At 37.4% G+C, this 21,050-nt stretch overlaps 1 protein-coding gene across 1 annotated transcript in view; it reads left to right on the plus strand.

Moving 5' to 3' along the window:
* Positions 1–21,050, plus strand: part of LOC127629834 (phosphatidylinositol 4,5-bisphosphate 3-kinase catalytic subunit beta isoform-like) — a 110,056-nt gene that overhangs the window by 59,699 nt on the left and 29,307 nt on the right. The window contains exons 7-14 of the mRNA XM_052107101.1: positions 5,317–5,484; positions 9,752–9,841; positions 12,878–13,129; positions 13,451–13,547; positions 16,668–16,798; positions 17,581–17,631; positions 17,805–17,993; positions 18,076–18,197. Coding sequence (XP_051963061.1) covers positions 5,317–5,484; positions 9,752–9,841; positions 12,878–13,129; positions 13,451–13,547; positions 16,668–16,798; positions 17,581–17,631; positions 17,805–17,993; positions 18,076–18,197 — 1,100 coding nt within the window. The remainder of the gene's footprint in view (positions 1–5,316; positions 5,485–9,751; positions 9,842–12,877; positions 13,130–13,450; positions 13,548–16,667; positions 16,799–17,580; positions 17,632–17,804; positions 17,994–18,075; positions 18,198–21,050) is intronic.

A 21,050-nucleotide genomic window follows, 5' to 3' on the forward strand; every position in this document is an offset into this window, starting at 1 on the left:
GAAGTGTCTCACTTTGGTTGCGTTGCATCATAAACATAAAATTTTTAGGTTACTGTGTCAAGTTAAACGTAGTTAAATAATTAGAAAAACAAGTCTTGAGATCCCTAAATTCAGATTTACGCTCCATTAAGCTGTGTTTTGAACACAAGATCACCTCTTTGTCTTGTGTTGTCTGCTGTCGGTGAGTGCGGTTTGTTCTCTGTATAGGCTGCATGTTGCCTATACAGCTGGAGTTTCACTTACTGCCCCCTGGAGAAAACAGCTGGTACTTCAAGATTGAATTGTTCAAGAATCTTCCTTATTACGGTCCGGGGACATGATTCATTGCGTACATTTTTTAACACAGTGTTTTATTATTAATCGCACTGAAATAACGTGTTAAATCGACAACCCTAGTTTAGATTAAATCTGACACCATTATTAATTTCATCTCCAGTTGTATTAGACCTCGAATTTAGGTTGAGATTCCCTTTGTTATTGATAATTGTCTTAAGAATTTATCTCAGACGCTTGATTATCCTAGTTAATTCTATACTTCTAATTGCGGTTGTTCATTCAGAACCAGGTCGCTGCTACACAGTCTGTTACACTAACAGGGGTCATGACATGAGGAATCAAATTTTCTGTGATCGTTTAACATATATAAAAGGTTATTGTACTATAAAAACATTTCATTTCAGAACTCAAAACTCTCTCCTCATGGCAAAAACAGCAATTTTGAAACCAATCTGCCAAAATGACTCATTCACTGCTTCCTCCACATTGTGATGTCACAATATTGTTGACATTTTCATCTGACTGCCTCAACACATCAATGTCTAATATACATTTGATCATTTCTGTAACCCAGCCCAGGAGAGAGCAGGTCAGTTAAGAGTAGAGAGCTGGGGGCCTGGGTAGCTCAGCGAGTATTGATGCTGACTACCACCCCTGGAGTTGCGAGTTCGAAGATGAAGTGACTTCAGCCAGGTCTCTTAAGCAACCAAATTGGCCCAGTTGCTAGGGAGGGTAGAGTTACATGGGGTAACCTCCTCGTGGTCACTATAATGTGGTTCTCGGTCTCGGTGGGGCGCGTGGTGAGTTGTGTGTGGATGCTGCAGAGAATTGCGTGGGCCTCCACACGCGCTACTTCAATACGCCACAACGAGTACTTGGAGCACATTGGGAAGTGGGCATTCCAAATTGGGGAGATAATCGAAACAAAGAGTAGAGAGCCAATCATTACAGTGGGCATATACTGTCAAGTCTTAAAGGAGAAGCAGCACTCAAACTGAGTGTTACTAACAGAGGTTCAGAAAGGCTGGAAAATTAAACTTTGTGTGCAATACAATGTGCTAATATTATAAGTGAACCTTAACAAACATATTAAAATAATAAAAAGGGCATGTCATGACCATTTTAAATAAAGCCAAATGTTAGTCCGACAGCTAAAATCCCAGTTGATGTGCTTCATGCTCCATCAAATTCTGGGCCTTAGTATGTACTAACCCTAATCACAGATTTCTGGTAATGTGAATTTCATGTAATCTACTAAAACAATATTTTCAGAATAAGTCAAAATAGAATCAAGTTTAACAATTGGACATTTGATGAAAATTCTTTCAGTTTTATATAACAAAACAAAAGCATGCACTCCTTTTCAGCCAGCTACGTATAAACACACACACACACACACGCACACACAGACACAGACAGGGTTCATGCATCTCTATCTCTCTCGAACTGCAGCTTTGGCTCCACCTTATCCCACTCCGGGCTGATTGTGATCATTCTCCTCTAGCCGTACCTCATCGCTCGCCAGGTTCAGTGAATGTAACTTGAAAGTAGGAGGAGTTACATTTAGCAATTTTGGCCTTTGTTAAGAGATTTTGGAGAACTTGTAGCCTCTGTCTGGCCCACCCTAACAAGGAAGGAAAGACTAAGACATTTTAACACATTCAGTATAGTCTAATGATTTTGTCCAATATTCTGGCTACCTCTAATTTGTATGTATTGACATTGACACATTTAAGTTTAATAAATGTTAACAATTTTTGTGTGTGTGTGTGAAACATTTACTGCAGATACCGTGTTTTAGCTGTATTAAAGCCTTATTGAATGTGTGCACCAGCCTGTTTAAGTAAAACAATCTGTGATCCATGAATTATTTTGAGATTGTGGGTTTGTTCTTGTATGGACATACGGTTATAATTTTATTTGTTCAGGACTGAAAAAAGGTCTTAAAAGTCATACATTTGATTTTTATGCATCAAATTACCGCAATTAGCTTCAGTGCCGCTCATAAACATGCAGAAAACTTTGAGCATGAGATCACAATGCAACAACAAGAATTCTGCAGTGGAATGTGTAGATCTGACTGGTGAGTCATGTTTAGAGTTTGAAACAAAAAAAAGTGTGTGTTTGTTTATATCATGTGTATTTTAGTTAACACAGCAGTTCAGTTCGGTAAGAGCCAGAAACCAATCAGGTGAGTGATCGACAACAGTCCATTAAACATGTGTGTCGTGTAGGGATGGGCGATACCACTTCTATTCTTTTAGATCCGATACCAAGTACTTTTAGGCCATTATCTCCGATATCGATACCAATACCGATACCTCTATTAAATTGAATTTTTACGAATTCTTTGGATAAAATTAGTAACTTAAATAATTACTTACAATTTTTATATACATGTATAGGACTAAACAGAAAATTATTTGTTTTTATTTTTACCCTTTAAAAATGAGTAAGTATAAGCCACATATAAAACCTCTAAATTAATCATAGATATTATTATATGGTTACCATTACTAAAACCAAGTTACCATATGGATACTATCGTAATGCCATACTAAAACCATGGTTAATTGTATCAAATCCTAACCAAAACATGGTTAATACAATATTACTACAGTTAATCCATTGTAAGTTTTCATATGTGTATCATTTTATTAATGAGGATTACAGATAATTATCAATATTTTAACACCTGAATTTAAATACACCAGTAAAAATGGTCACACAAGCCCATTACATTTAAATTTATGCATTTGGCAGACGCTTTTATCCAAAGCGACTTACAGTGCACTTATTACAGGGACAATCCCCCCCCGAGCAACCTGGAGTTAAGTGTCTTGCTCAAGGACACAATGGTGGTGGTGGCGGCTGTGGGGATCGAACCAGAGACCTTCTGATTAACAATTATGTGCTTTAGCCCACCACGCCACCACCCAGACCCTGCACTCTGACCCCAGCTTAGCTGGGATATGTGATAAATAAATAATTTCACCATGTATATGCAGTAAATGTATAAATGTGTATATATAATGTGTGACAATTGATCAATTTATTTATATAATAATTTTTCTCCACTTCAAAGCCTTTGAGATGCATTAATATTTATTTAATCTAAATAATAAGATCACTTGTTTAAAAAAAAACTATATTTTCATGTGAGGATCGATTTTCTTGATACCACATCAGTATCAAATCTGCCCATTCCTACTGTTGTGTTGTTCCAGAAAGAACATAAACACATTCAGACCACACAGACACTTAAAAACACACTCATGCTTTCACGTACAGTAGTAATCAGAAATTCAATTTACATTTAGGCATGTCGCGATTATTAAATAATCATCTGATCATGATTATTTGAGATAACTGCAATTATTGAGCACTTTCCGATTGCATTTGTTATATGATTCCAAGTTAAATATGAATGAATGACGGCTGGCGGGCCCAAAGGGGGGTTGCTATATCACAAAAAAAAGGTTACGCTTAAAATTTTTAAGTCTCCGTATACACAAGTCAGACATATGAAGTATCATTTGAAAGCTTAGAACCTGAACTTTTCAGATAACCTGCACTTCTGCATTTATTTTACTTAAAATAACAAAATACGGCAATGGGGTAGAATTATTTACATGAAAATAAAAGTCCTTCACATAGCACATAAATGGTCAAGTCATGCATCAAATGAAAGCTCTCATTCTCAGGACATGTAATACCACAGACCGAAAGATTAGCAAAATTGTGCAGTATCATCTTATGGTGTTATTTTATTGTATTTACACTATTTATTACAAATTGGTCAGTTTTGTACAGCACTTTGGTTTAACATTTGTTGTTTTTAAGTGTGCTATAGAAATAAACAATTGATTGATTGATTGATTGATTGATTGATTGATTGATTGATCAAAAGAATCACAAAGTGAAATATGATTTCTGTAGTCATCAAATACAAACTGCTGTAAGCCCAAGTATCAAAAAATCATGCAAAACAAATCATCAGAAAATGTGAAATATTGATTATTAAATGTTATATATCATCGCAACAGGGAGGATTTCAGCTTTCTAATGACATCTAGATTATACTTCTAGTCTACACACAGGCCGAGATATTCAATGAAACAATGAGGGTGGTGCTTGAACTGAAAATTACACTGAATGTCTATGGACGAGCACATCTGTGAGGACTACAATGCGCTAGAGTGCCACCTACATTTCAGATTTGTATATTGTGATGGAATGTGATAGACAATTTGTAGCGCTTACTGTCATATAGTGAAATAAAATTAGACTTTTCAAAGTGAAGTAGAGTGAACAGAACCAGAATTACATATTTGCAAACTTAGGATATACAAATATAATTTATAAATAATTGTAGTCTTTTTTGAATTATTATTATTGGGGGGCTCTCTGAAAAACGAGACCAATTTTTTGCAATAATTACACAGTATGTGTGAATGGTGAGCTTTAAACTAGAGTTTAAGGGGTTAAGGTGTATGAAGTACACATACACCTTAAGAAATATGACAGTTATCGGACTGGATTAGATTAATACGGCTAAAACAGAGAATTCATTGCCATAATCACTTGTTCCACAATTAAGTGTCAGCCAAGTTTCATAATCGTGACAGCCCTATTTATGCATTTGGTAGACACTTGTATCATGGTAAATAATTGATCTGTAGTGATAGCAATATGTGTCCCCATGGTATCTGCTGTTCCAGCTGAGCTCAGGTCACTGCCAAAATCATTCCATCATTATTGAAGGAATGGTACAAAATTGTATGGTATTTCTATATTGGAAATTGTAACATGGAAATATGATGGTATTTTTGGAGTACATTGGAGGACCATGTAAATACCATGGTACATGAATATGTTATTCAGTTCAATGTTATATAGCAAAAGTATCATGGTATTATCATCTGATTTAATCACTATACCATGGCACCGATTCATTACTTTATCGTAATGGGGAACACTTTGGACACTGTATCTGTAAACTAAAATGAAGCACTGATGTATACATGTTTGTGTGTGTAGTACATTAGGACTTGTTTGTTGGCCAGTGAGATCCCTCACTTGACAATGGTCCACTGCAGGATCATGAAAGCCATGTTTGAGAAGGAAATCTGCACCATCGGATCAGTACTGGCACGAAAGATGTCGAACCCACCTCTACCGCTGCCCCCGAAGAAGAGAGGCCCAATGGTAAGTACACTGTGTGTGTGCTTATGTCCCACACTTTAAATTATTAAAGTTGAGCTGTTTAATTTCTGTCACGTGCAGCATCAAAAGAAGAGTGTCTTATATTGGGAACCAATATAAAGTGCTGTGTATATTTGCTACCCAGCAGTAAAATAGGAAATTAGGAAGTGTAAGTCCACCTGAAAGCTTTGGTTTCTGGAGTATTTCCCTGCGGATTCTAACTGGTCCTTTATTCCAAATAAAAGAGGAGATGTGTTGATTCAGAGTCTTGAAAAAAGAGTTGGGTATAAAAGCTGGGATACATTGAAATAAATACAGAAATTTGGGTAAAACAATCATCTTTTGACTGAATTTACACGTCTAGCCAATGAAAGGGGAGGGCCGACCAGCGAGCAAAATCTTTCAGGACCCATTGCAAGATTGGGGTAAATTAGCTTTGAAGAGATCGGAGCACCTACGTATGATTATTACTCCCAAATATTTAAAGCTGTGGGAAGTGGTTCTAAACAATGTAACATTTACTGGTAAATCAGATATTGTAAAATGTATTTGGTATAGCTCACTGTTACATGTATACAGTTTATAGCAGAAAAGAGGCTAAAGGAGTTTATATTTTTCAGAATTTTGGGCAAAGAGGCAACAGGATCAGAGATATAGTCACACATAATCAGCATATAATGAAATTTTGTGAACCATACTAGCTCTTCTGTTGCCGTGTATGGCCCAATCAGTATGAATGGCAATCACCAGGGGTTCCATTACAAGTTCGAAAGAAAAATAGAGGAGGATACTTAATTGGCTCGGACTGAGCATACTGGAGTATAGAAGTTTGATCCAGGATATGAATGTGTTGCCAAACCACATTTTTTTAGCACATAGAAAAGGTAATCCCACTCCACTCTGTGTCAAGCATGAGAAGAGTCTCCGGTGGATTAGGGTTAGAAGAATAAATTGTTTATTGCTCTTCTTTTATTATGAAACAACAGTCTATTTTTTAATAAAACCAGCTTGGTCGCGGTGCATGAATGCAGGTAAAGCAGAATCAAGATTTCTTGTAAGCACTTTCACTAGTATCTTTATGTCTACATTCAAAAGGCTAATTGGCATGTAAGAGCCACATTCATGTGAATCTTTGCCATTTTTTGAGATCAAAGAAAGAGATGATTGACGGAGAGTTGAGGGCAGGCAGCCATTATTAAAGGAGTCCAAGAACATGTTTAGGAGATGTGTTTTAAGTGTTTGGGAAAACTTCTTAAAAAATTAAATAGCCTGAACTTTCTCTTCTGTTGAAAAATTCTAGATCTTCTAGCTGTTATTGTAGGTATGGGTAGAGGTTCGAAAAAGCATACCATGAGAGCTCTATCGGGGTGGGGGGGGTCTAACTGGTATAACAGAGAATAATAATCTTTTAAATATGTAGTAATATTAACAGGGTCTGTAATCATGTCGCCTTTGAGGGACCGAATCTGGGAAATACAAATTTGAGCTGACTTTTCTTTTAACTGGTTTACTCGGCTTGTCTCCATGTTCAGAAAATGCATGTTTAGCCTTCAGCAGTAACTTCTCAGCATAATGAGTTGACAACATATTAAAATCAGATTGAAGTTTGAGTCTCTTCTTGTAAATTCTGAAACTGAAGAGAGTGTGCAAGCGACGCATGGTAATATGTAACAATACTGCCATATGAACAGACCTTCACTTTAAATAACAATTTCCTGTTGAAAAAAGTAATCAATCAATATGAGATTAATTATGGTTGACATGGTAAGAAAAAGAGTATTGTCGTGCTGAGGGGTTGAATAAATAGCATACGTCAGCTTGACCACAAGTGATTAAATGCGATTGCAGTGTAACTGCAGTTTTAGAGGGTGGGGTGAGTTTAGTGAACGAGCGATCTAGAAAAGGATTCAAGGAGCAATTAAAGTCACCTCCCATTATAAGATAATATGAGTTTAGGTCAGGTAGTAAAGAGAATATTTTCTGAACAAAGTTAAAATCATCATAATAATTTGGGGCGTATATATTAGACAGATTCACTGGTATATCCTATAGAAGGCCCGAAACAACAACATATCTACCACCGGGATCGACTAGGGTTTTTACTAAAACTAAATGCTCTTGTTGATAATAATCAACACACCTCTGGTTTTACTCATATACTTGTGCAATCCATCTCTTGCAAAGTCTTGTATGGTCTGAATTTTTTTAATGGTCTCTTGCAGAAACCTAATATGAGTGTTTAAATGTTTAAAATGTGACAACACCTTGCTGTATTTGATTGCATTGTTCAAACCTTGTAAAATGAAGACTTATGTAAATAATGTGAGATTGAGAAAGTCACCAATATTGCAAACATTACCCATTGTCAGACAACACAAACCCTCTCTCTGCTGAACCTTCAGAGAGAGCTCCATAACAGAATATCAAGTTATAAGCAACAAAGCACAGCTTACAAACCACATACGAAAATCTAAAAAGTCAAGCTAAATATTATCAACTGTAGAGGTATAATGTAAAGTGTCATTAAAGTCTGAAACAAAGTATGCTTCTAAAGGGAAGTTCACTTGTATACACTATGTCTTTTAATGACATAGATTTACATCCAGTCAGAGCATACAGGAATATTGCTTATGCTACCTTGCCGCCCGGGTCATAAATTGTCCGTAAAGACTCTGCTGTTTACCTGTATCCGCTGCTGGTATGCTAGACTGCTTGGGTTTAATAACAGCGGCGAGGAACGTAGAAACTGCGTTGGGAGTCTCAACGCTAAGCAACTTGTCATTGAATGAAAGGAGAAGTTTGCAAGGATATAGCATCCTGAATGTGATGCCGGCTTCGTGCATGTCGGCTTTAACAGCTTTAAACTGATAGCGATGTTTCTTGAGTTCCGCAGAGAAGTCGAAGATTAAAATCTTGGATTCCCTGTAATACAACTCTCCATGTTACCAAGACAGATGTAAGATTTCCTCATTGGGACAAAAAACGAAGGAAGCATACAATCATGGGTTTCTGAGGTGCGCCTGACCATGGTTTGGGTGCAAGGGACCAATGTGCATGCTCAGTCACCGGCATCTGAGATAGTTTGGCCTGAAAAGGTTCCAAGAAAACTATGCCATGAAATGAGAGGGCTTGGGCATTTCCAGTTTTCCAGATCATCCACCTTGCTCTTTAGCACCTCATTGTCCCTTTCAATCAACTGACATTTGCGCTTTTAGATGTCGAATCCTTTCATCTACGCTGTTTCAATGTCTTTAATTTTAGAATTGTGGCTGGAGATAGTGGCTTGGAGAGCAGTTGTAGAGGCGCGTATTTCAGTGAGGAACTCGGACCTCATCAAAGCTATTTCCTCGTGGATTGTGGTGAGCATGTCTTTTAAATGAGCTGGAGTCAATCCCGAAGCAGCCGCAGCCATGTTGCCGACCTCATCAGCTTCATTGGGAGCAGGAGAAGCATGCTTTGATTTAGGCATAATAGCACACAACAGATTCAAATGGTGTTTTTACATTTTGGGCGGCATCAGAAAGTGTTAAAAGTGCCATTTGTTCCTGTTAGTGTGGAAAGGGAGTAAAGTTTAGCAGCTCCCAGATGCGTCTTACTCCCTCAACTGCATACCGGAAGTCCTGGAGTTAAACTTATTTTATTGAGGATAAAATGACTGAGTACACCTTTTAAGAGTTGTTCGGCCTGTGTCTGCTGGTGTGTAGACGAGTGTTTCGTGAATTTACATCTCTTACAGATAAGGTGGTTATGTGACCCTCCAGTGCACACTTAAGTTTCCTTACACACTGTTTTGGGACAGTGAGTTTCAGAAATGTGTTCCAGGAAGTGAGTCAGGGTTGTGTGTGTGTGTGTATGTGTGAGTACTGATCATGTGAAGGTTTTTGCCAATGTCAGATTGCTGACCCCGGCAAAAATGCTTTTGTAAAACCAAACCCTGAGGGTGTTTGTTTGAATGTGTGCTTGAGGTCACAGTGTCGGAGGTTGCATGTGTGTTGTACCAAAAGCCAAATTTAGTAAATAGAGGGCTCTCAAAGTATTTTGACACTTAAATCACACTTACAAATGTGTGAATTTCATTGCATTAGATATTAAAATATCAAAGCAAGTGGCATCTGCAAATGAATAGTGTTAGATCTAAATTTGTGCTCTTTTACAACACTTTGAATGGGTTTATGAAGTCATTTCCTCAAGTTTACACAGATGTCCAAGCAGAGTAACCACAGGTTTTGACTGGTTTGTGTTCTCTCTCTTTCTCTCTCTCTCTTTTCAGCAGTTGCATACGTGTGTTTGGAAGGTTCAATCTATGTTCAGAATTAATCTTATGAAAGGCATCAAGGTGAACGCTGAAGATGCTGCTAAGGTAAACATCATCAACACAAGAACAATAAATACACAGTTAAAATGCAGGAAGTTTAAAGGGAAAGTTCACCCAAAAATGAAAATGCTCTCATTATATTCTCACCCTCATGCCATCTCAGATGTGTATGACTTTCTTTCTTCAGCACAAATTTTTTTGAAGAATATCTCAGCTCTGTACGTGCATACAATGCAAGTGAATGGGGTCCAAAACTTTGAAGCTCAAAAAAGCACCTAAATGCAGCATAAAAGTAATCCATAAGACTCCAGTGGTTAAATCCATGTCTTCTGAAGCGCTCTAATAGGTTTTGGTGAGAACAGACCAAAATTTAACAATTGTTTCACTATACATCTTGACGATCATAATTTTAAGATTGATTACACTTCCGAGCGTCATCTAGCACTCTGCACGTATGTCAAGCACTAGGAAGTGCAATTGAGCTTGAAATCATGATCATGCCTAGAGACTGCAAAGGCAAAATGTAAAGTTAAAAAGGAGTTCTATTCTGGTCAGTTCTCACCCAAAACTAATTATAGTTCTTCAGAAGACATGCATTGAATCATATGGATTGCTTTTATGCTGCCTTTATGCGTTTTTGTTTTTACCCTGTTGACTTGAATTGTGAGGACCTACAGAGCTGAAATATTCTTCTATAAATGTCATACACATCCAGGGATGAAACTTTTCAATTTTTCAGTTAACTATCCCTATAATAGGCAACCATAGCAGTGCAAAAAAACGTGCTGGGTTTCCATCCATGTATTTTAATGCAAATTTTGGGACAACACATGAAAAATGCTGGATTGAAATGAAATCTCTAAAATATGCATAAAATCATTTCTACAGTATAATATGACAAAAGTAATATTTTGTGATGCCACAGTGATACTCGTTGCAAAATGTATCTTGTTAATGGAAAACCTATACTCACTGAGCACTTTATTAGGAACACCTGTGCACCTACATATTAAAGCCATTATCTAATCAGGCAATCGTGTAGTAGCAGTGCATTGCATAAAATCATGCAGGTACTGGTCAATCACTCTGTCCAATTGTTGTGAGCAGAATAGCATCTCAAAATGCAGAACACATCAAACCTTGAGGCGGATGGGCTACATTAGCAGAAGACCACATCGGGCACTTTATTAGGACCATAGTGTTCCTAATTAAGTGCTCAGTGAGTGTATACTAATCTAAAAATAGCTGAGCTACGTTCACGCCACTGAAAAATGTATTGAAGTTGAAGTGTCTCTACTTTAGTTAGATAACATGCTTTGAGCAAAATCCACCCACAGGAATTGTGTCAGTAATGCATAACCTGAAGTTCATACTAGGGATGCACCGATACCACTTTTTCTCTTCCGATCTGATTCCGATATCGGGAATGTCAGTATCGACTGATCCCGAGCCGATCCCAGTGTTGTTTTCTGCATAATCAGTTTAGAATATCTTTTCGTTATTGTGTGGAACTAATGGAGAGTACCCTTTAATATGTAAAGAAACACAAACCTCTAACTACACATTATTTCATATAAATGTACAGCTTATTAAGAAACACTTTATTGGTAACTAATATACTGGATAATGTAGCAACAAAATTAACAGTAATTCTATTATTGTGGTGCGTTCACATACAATGCGAATTGAGCGTTTCACACGGCGCGATTTACATACAAAGTCAATGCAAAGATGCGAATAGACGTGAATTAATGGCGGTGACGCGAACGGCAAAACAAAATCGCTTAATTCGCATGTTCGCGCGAATAGAATTTTTTCAACTCTAGCGAAATATCCGCATGACACGTTGTCGCGAAAGCCTATCAGCACTGAGATAGTACTGACGTAGTAGCAGAAGAATACAAGAAAAATGGATGAGAAAATGGTAGCGGAATTGTATGACACAACGTCAACGTATCTGGGACTTCTACAACAGACACAGAGCAGCAATCGTTGTGATATCGGCCATGGTTGATAGAGGAAAGATGAGTTGTCTTAGAAGCCCCTCCTCCTGTCCTTTTCTGGAAGAGAAGGGGGGGGATACTCATGGGTTTGCGTTACTCGCGCGAACGTGAGTTTAAACACAAATTGAATCCAGCGGTCAAACTCGCGTGAGCAATGCGAGGCGAGTTTTTTTTATTACGTTGTATGTGAACGCACCATTAGTCAGCAGTAGAAAAGAAGCAGGTTTTTATTTTATTTTTTCGGCAAAAATGTTTCAACTTTTATCTGGACCTTAAAGGATTCAGATCTCTTTTTTTGTTAATTTAGTTGTAAGATATCAGCTCACATTTCATTCACACAGTTATTTTTTGGAACCCATTCAACTTAAATATTATTATCATTTGTAAACAAATAATAATATATTATAATAGTAATATATATCAATCGTGAACCTTTAACTTTTAAACCCACATGCTTTTATTTTGACATTCTGAACTCTCCAGGAAGTCCTGTATGTGTCTGTTTGTAGACAAGTTCACAGTAGTTTAATTCACTTCTTTTTCAAATTCTGGTCAAATGCTTCTCCAGTGCTGTTCTAAATGCATATTTTAAGTGAACCGAACTATTGATCATCTACATCTGAGATGTTGTTCTTGAGTAGCACTCAAATATTTCGCTCAAAATATTAGGCTAAAAATAAGCATGCGTGTTTAAACAGAGCAGCTACATTCAATAGCGCGACGGAGCTGCACGTGCATTTTATACATTTACTTCTTAAACACAGCCTTTTTTGATTCCCAGAGCTATCGCACGTCTTCAAGTGGCTTTGAATAAAATGCACGAGTCATATGAACTACTTTAATGGTGTTTTTATGGTTCTTTTATGTCATTTTTGGAGCATGACAGTAACAAACTTGACTAACACGAAGCTTCAGTATCAGAGCCAATACCGGTCCATGTATCGGATCTGTGCGTCCCTAGTTCATACACTTTTAAAGGAGGATTTAGACAACTTTAGCATAGTGACTGTAAACATGTAGCTGAAGTACTAGTCAAAATGTGGTAAATAGATATTCTAATGAATGTTGAATGTTGCAGATCCAGGTTCGAGCTGGGCTGTTTCACGGTACAGAGCTCTTGTGTAAGACGGCGGTCAGCAGTGAGAGCAGCAGTCGATCTGAACACGTGTGGAATAAAACACTGGAGTTTGAAATCCCTGTTTGTGACCTGCCACGTATGGCACGTCTCTGCTTCGCCATTTATGCCGTAATGGACAAAGTGAAGAAACAGAGATCCACCAAAAACACACACCTGAATAAATACCAGACCATCCGCAAGGCAGGGAAAGTGGTAAGACCAACACACACACACTAACTTTATTCATAACACACTCTCTTAAAGTCACACACATGCATAGTCGGAACAACAAGAAGACGACAAAAGTTGAAAATATCTATCTTTATGTATGAATGGTCAGTTGTGTCTAAATAGCTGTGCTAGATTCATGTCTTTTGTTTCAGTCCATGCTCTCTTTATGCTCACATAATAAAATAATATCAACTTGAATCAATATTTCATATCCATTTATTTATTTGGTAGGTCTGGGTTTATTCTGTGATAATGACTGACTGGACATTATTTCTGAAGTGTTTTGCATGTTTCTCTGTCTAGCACTATCCAATAGCATGGGTGAACACAATGGTGTTTAACTATAGAGGACACCTTAAGACTGGTGACATTATCCTGCACTGCTGGTCCTCTTTCCCTGGTGAGAACACACATGCATGTTTACTAAGCTAAATTAATCAATTAATTAATGGTGACACACCATATAGTTCTATTGTTTTTATATAAAGCTAATTAGAATGAATACAGACTAAACCTAAAATAAATTTTGCTTTTTTAGATTCAAAATAAATAAATTAATATTTGGTTGATTCTCACGAAACCGGTCAAGAAAATGTCCTTGTCATATTGAACTCTAAATCAATACCAAAAATTATGAAATAATATTTGGCATAAAGTGTAACCTGCATGTAGAAATGTGTTGTTTTTGTTGGAGCCACATTGGATTGGACTTGTTGGTCCAGCACATCCCACAGATGCTCAATCGGATTGAGATTTTTTAGAATTTGGAGGCCAGGGCAACAACTAGAATTCTTCATCATGTTCCTGCATGTGTGCAGTGTGGCAGGGCGCATTGTCCTGCTGAAAGAGGATAATGCCATCAGGGAATACCATTGCCATGAAAGGGGTGTACCTAGTCTGCAACGATGTTTATGTAGGTGGCACGTGTCAAATTTACATCCAGGTAAATGACGCATGCATACACGGTCGTCCACGTGATGTAAAAGAAAATGTGACGCGTTGGACCAAACAATCTTCTTCCACTGCTCCAAGATCCAGTTCCAATACTCACGTGCCCATTGTAGGCACTTTCGACAGTGGACAGGGGTCATCATGGGCACTCTGACTAGTCTGTGGCCACGCAGCTCCATACACTGCAGGGTGCGATGCACTGTGTATTGTTACACATTCTTCCCATAACCATCATTAACTTTTCTGTGACTTGTGCCACAGTAGAACTTCTGTTGGTTCGGACAAGATAGGATAGCATTCGCTGCCCTCGCCCATCGATGAGCTTTGGGCACACAACACCCTGTTTGTTGTTTGTCTTTCCTCGGACAACTGTCAGTAAGTGCTCACCATTGCTGACCGGAAGCACCCCACAAGCCTTGCTGTTTCAGAGATGCTCTGACCCAGTTGTCTGGCCATAACAATTTGGCTCTTGTCAAAGTCTCTCAGGTCTTTACTGCTGCCCATTTCTCCTGCATTCAACATGTTGATTATGAGAACTGATTGTTTGCATACCATCTGATCTACCCAGACCTTGACATGTGGCCGTGTTAGGAGATGAACAACGTTATTTTGCTTCAACTGTGAGTGGTCATAATGCTTGGGCTCATCATCCAACTGTATGCAGACGCCAAAACTGAAGTATACTTTGGGTTTAAGGGAGTACTACTATGATGGGTTAAAATGTGCATAACTGTCAAAACAATTATGTCACAATGGCCCTATGTACAATATATAGGGTTGGTTTGTTTGTTTGTTTGTTTGTTTTTGGGGGGTGGTAAAATAGTACATGGACATTTTCTTGACAGGTATATTTTATTTGAAAATAGGCATGAAAGCGGGGCTCTGTAGCACCCCTATTTCAAGTATTACACGTTTATAAATCGCTCAGTAGCTTAGGACCTAAATACATTTCATATATGCTTGTTCAAAATAAACCTAACAGACCTATCATTAGGATCAAGTCAGTACTATAACCAGCTTCCTGAAGAGGTTACATGTGCCCCAACACTTTTGTTTAGCTGTGCATTTTCTGACTGAGCATTGTGTTGCACTAACTGATTTCACTGAATCATTTTGCTTTTGTCTTTCTTTCATTTTAATTATTTTGTATCTCATGGACTTGTGATGCCTATTGAACATACAGAGAATAATCATTAAATGCTCTAAACTTGACTCTGAGCTTTTATTCTTCAATATACATATTGAGGACCCAGCTGTCGCCCCCTACAGCTTATGGTTGAAGAATGCAGACAATTTTATCAGTGTAAATTTGTACAACCAAGAAAAATAAGATGGTGTGTACCTGTGTAAATTTTTTCAATTACTTAGTCAAGGGCAGGACTCTCTGGGATCCGATGTTGCAGACACATTGCAGTCAACGGAGAAAACATAAGCCTAACAGTCAAATCATTATTTTATTTCATCAGCTATGTTAACGCACTCTCGAAAGGGTTTCTGACATCATTACAGCTGTTTTTTTGCACATACTAATGGAAAATCGAACGTAACTTAACATTGCATTGACAAAATGATCACATATATGGATATATGAAAAGCACACACACACAGACCAGGAAGAAAAAACCCTGTTTAGCAACAAGCCTAGGCCTTCTTTTTGATACAAAGCACCACTAGAAAACTAAAAATAGGGATCGTTTAGGGGCAAATTGGGGCATTTTGTCATTGTGAACATCAGCTGATATCTAGGGCTTGTTAAAAATATAGATTTTCTTGATCACTTTTGTCTATTATTTCTATTTCAGTTTCTTATTAAATTTTGAGCTGTCACTATAATTTTCGGGGCCCAGGACAAAATTTTCATGGGTGGGTCCCCTGGCCCAGTGTGAAGGCTATAGTTGTAGGTGTGAAGAAGATTTTATTATTTTGTTAGGGACTGTCTGCTGGAGAGATTGAGTGATGCGCTGCTGTTAGTACCTTCTTAAGAGGCCTCAGACAGCCTGAACTCTGTACAGAGAGTGGGCGGGAGAATCTAGCAGTGGGGGGCCTGGGTAGCTCAGTGAGTAATGTTGCTGACTACTACCCCTGGAGTTCGCAAGTTCGAATGCAAGGGTGTGCTGAGTGACTCCAGCTAGGTCTCCTAAGCAACCAAATTGGCTCGGTTGCTAGGGAGGTTAGAGTCACATGGAGTAACCTCCTCATGGTCTCTATAATGTATGGTTCTCGCTCTCTGTGGGGGTGTGTGGTGAGTTGTGCGTGGATGTCGCAGAGAATAGCATGAAGCCTTATATCTTCTGTGTGCAATGTTTGATTTATATCAAAATTTAGATGTATGTTGGAGGATAATCACATGGATTTGACTATTTGGTGTCACAGACAGCACCAGCACCTGGAAGCAGGAAGTGTGGCTCATACAACAGAATTTAAAATAGCTCTCTTACATTTACCCAAATGCATGTGTCCACCTTGCATTGTTTTCTGAAAGCCAACGGTTGTAAATGGACCCATGGTGCTTGGGCCCGTTGTCACTGCTTGCAGCTATATTTAAAGTGTATTTTTATGTGTGTTGCAGATGAGCTGGAAGAGATGTTGAACCCCATTGGGACGATTCAAACCAATCCCTACACAGAGAATGCCACAGAACTACACATAAGCTTCCCAGAATACTCGACACAACCAGTTGTATTTCCCCCTTTTGACAAGGTATACATGTACTCATGAGTCATGAATTAAGCCAAAAGTATACTTTGGTTAGGGTACAGGACGCATACCTATCAGCAGAGTGCTCGAGGACTGAAAATGTTCGGCTCAATACTACGCCACATTTTTAGAAGCTTGCAGAGGTTGCAATAAAAATAATAATAAAGACAAAATGGGAAGATTAAAGTACTAAAATCATGGATGACTGACAAGCTTGAGTTTTGAGGAATAGAAAAGTTACATTCATTTATTTGTTCAAGAATTTTTTTCAGGTTTTCCTGTTTTATTTATATAGTGAACAAATATTATAGGCCTATTATAACACAATAACCTTTCGTTAACAAAATATTCTGGCTTAGCCCACATGCCCCTGAGATTTGTTTTCATCTGGCCACTTGTCTGTGAAGTTGAAAAGCCTGTAATAGGTTAAATAAAACGATACATTTTTAAGTCCTTTTTTAACTATAAATCTTCTCTCTAAGAGTTCCTCTTCTGTTTTTGGTGAATTGCGTTCTTCGTCCACCTACTGTGCAGGGAGGAGAATTGATAGCATTAAAAAGAACTTAAATATTGTTCTGTTTCTCATCCACACCTATAATGTTGCTTCTGAAGATATAGATTTAACCACTGGAGTCTTATGGATTCATTTTATGTTGCCTTTATGAGCTTCAAAGTTTTGGACTGAGGTGTCATTTAAGGGGTAAATTGACAGCAGTTTGACTCACAGAAGAAATGCTCATCATGTTGCATGGCTGGTTTGTAATTAAATTTTTCTTCATCCATAGATCCTGGAAAAAGCTGCAGAAATCGTTGGAGCCAATGACTCCATGACAATGGTAAACACAACAAATTTAAGCAATGCCCTAGCTTATTGTGAATAACATTTTGTTCATCTGTGCATGGATTGGACATGTTTATAAGGTGTGTGTGTGTGTGTGTGTGTGTGTGTGTGTGTGTGTGTGTGTGTGTGTGTGTGTGTGTGTGTGTGTGTGTGTGTGTGTGTGTGTAGGGTCGTGGGGGCAAAAAGTTTTACATCGAGCTAAAGGAGATCATGGAACGAGACCCTCTCTCTCAGTTGTGTGAGAATGAGAAAGATCTGATCTGGACGCTCCGCTACGACTGTCGAGAAAACTTCCCTCAGTCTCTTCCCAAACTGCTGCTGTCAGTCAAATGGAGCAAACATGAAGACATGGCTCAAGTATGCATGCAAAATTCAACACACTTTAAACCAGATGTGTATGAACACAAATGATATTACTTGTCTCTCTCTTGTTCTGCAGCTGCAGGCCCTGCTGCAGATTTGGCCCAAGCTGAGCCCTCGAGATGCTCTAGAACTGCTGGACTTCAACTATCCTGACCAGTATGTCAGAGAATTTGCAGTGAAATGCCTTAGAGATATGAGGTGAGTCCACACTCCTCACCCTAGACCAGCTCTCAAACTGTTACGTGGAGTGATCATTTTAAATTCCATGGTTTCCCACACTTTTTTAGCCTGCCTAAAAAAATAAAGATAGTGGCAAAAAAATGAGCTGTAAAGGTGAGATATTGCTGCTGCTTTTTTTTTTTTTGAAAGACTTTGATCATCTAGATCAGTCGTTCTCAACTGATTTTGCTTCTGCACCCAGGTTTTACGATTTAAAGACCAAACCCAAGTGGCGACCCAACACACTACCAAAAATGGTTTAATACTACCATGAACTAAATAGGCCCAACAATATGCAAAATTATTTACATGACAAAGGCTGAATTGTAAAATCAATTACAGTTTTGTAAATGTACAACAGCACAAGTAGGATTTATCCATGACTAGGGATGTGCTGATACCACGCTCATGTACTTGTACTCGTAAAAATGCTCCGATACCAAAAACGGATACCATCTGACGTACGAATGTCATTACATAAACATTTAGTGCACAAATTAAAATCACATTATGTCCTAGAGAGATTGTTTTAAAAGAAAAGCTGTGATTTAGTGATATAAGTATATAGTTTGCATGAGCGGCGCACTTATGAATGTGTTGATACAGTTAGGGCTGCCCCCAGCAAAGATTAGAAGTCGTTAGTTTAAGCCATTAGTAAACTAGTTGTTGCACGTTTATGATATTAATTTAATTCATATAATATATATATATTTTGGGGGTCATCAGAAAATGTTTCGAGTTCCAGGTCTGAGAAAGAATGTTATCAGTAATATTTTTAACACTGTTCTACATTACAGAGAAAACTAAACCCTATAAATGTAAAATATCTTTAAAACATCATTTTTACAAGCGCACGCACAAAGCGAGACACAGCAACACCGGCAAAAGCGGTAATGATTCTGTGACGGAAAAACCAGCCAGGAGACCGTCTGAACATTGAGTTAATTTATAGAGAGAAATGCACATTCGGGTTGAGCAAACAGACGATGAACTCGGGATCAATGATGGTCAGAGAGATCACCAATAGCTGATGCCTTTGACCATATCATGACGATATTTGGCTCGTTTTCCCATTCATCTATTAAATTATTATCAAATTAATATTACAAATAATTTGCCCGTAGAGACACAGTCACGTGCTTGAAGAAACAGTCTTTATTATATTTAAAAAACCGATGACAGAAAAGCGTCTGTGTGCATGTATGACACGCTGATACGGAGGCGTGCGGTCTCGTGGAACACGCGCATCTAAAAGGTTCTCACTCGCGCATCTTCTTAATTTATTTATTTTTGCAAGAACAGTATCATCTATGACTGCTCTAAATGACATCAGACATCTCAGTTCAGGAGGTGCTTTGAGTTCAGTTCACTTTATTTCCACAGAGCAGTTTATTGTGTACGCAATATAATACAAACTATATAAAATAATACAAAATGTATAAAATAATACAAAAGCACGTTAACCTCAAACCATGATTTATATTTCAGTGATTATCATCATCATTATAATTATTATGTTTACATTTAGAATTGTTTTTATGTCTTCATTTGTGTAAGTAATTTTCCACCTGTATGTTTAGACGGATTCTTGACCGTAAATTTAAAGGTGAGTTTTTAATCGATTGATAGCCCTAATATATATATATATATATATATATATATATATATATATATATATATATATATATATATATATATATATATATATATATATATATAATAATAATAAAAATAAATATATATATATATATAATATATTTATAATTTGTTATTATTATTTTAATTGCTTTTTCATTTCGTTTGGAGTGCAATTTGAATTTAGATATGTTTTTGATTTAAGGTTTTTTTTTTTAAATCAATTAATTTAATTAAATGCAAAATCACTAAAGCAAGAATATTCACTAATCACTCAGCCCAGGGGTTGCCGATGTAATTGGATATTGCGAGATATATATATATATATATATATATATATATCGCAATATCCCTATAGTGAAGGAGGGAATAAAACTAATTTATTCACACACATGATGTATTTTCCTGGACAACGAAATCCCCAACCGGTAGAAAATGCACAGATGAAGTAGATTATTTGCCAGAGAGATGTTCTCAACTGTTGTAAAACCATCTTTCAAAAAGTTGAACACATATTTTAATTGCACTTACTTTTTTTCCAGTTTGATTAGAATTTTTAGTTAAAATATAGTTCAAAGTTTGAAATTAAGGTGTCTTGCTTTATTATGCAGGCTTAACCCTAACCCTGCTTAATGAAAATTTCCCCATAGAACCACCTAGTGTCCAACCAGCAGTAATACCGGTGTTTGTCGTTTTCCTGCTGATTTGTTTTTTTCTGCGACCAACCGACCAATCAAATCTTGGTCAACCATGACTCCTCTTATTGACTAATGTTTGGTTGACTATTAAGGGACAGCCCTAGATACAGTGTTGTGTTGATGCTGCTGCATGTACATTTTAATCCTCCTCGGCACATACAGGGAACACCGACATGAGCATTGAGTACTAAGTTTGTAGCAGATGACAGCAAACAGGGCTCAAAAACAGATATCGGACTCTGTATCGGCAAGAACCCCCCCAAAAAAGTAGTGGTACTCTACTATTTAAAAAGATTATATCGGACATCCCTACCATAACACCGCAACAAATCATTGTCTTATTGAGTATTTTTTTTTGTCTTGTTTTCCAGTGAAAAATATCCAAACATTCTTTAAAAAAATATATATTTTTTTTATTATTTGAGAAACAAAATGACAAAAAAAATTTGTCTTGGTTTCAGAAAAATGTACTACATTTAGTGGGGTTTATGCTTAAATA

This window comes from Xyrauchen texanus, chromosome 36 (assembly GCF_025860055.1).
Source record: "Xyrauchen texanus isolate HMW12.3.18 chromosome 36, RBS_HiC_50CHRs, whole genome shotgun sequence".
Lineage (NCBI taxonomy): Eukaryota > Metazoa > Chordata > Actinopteri > Cypriniformes > Catostomidae > Xyrauchen > Xyrauchen texanus.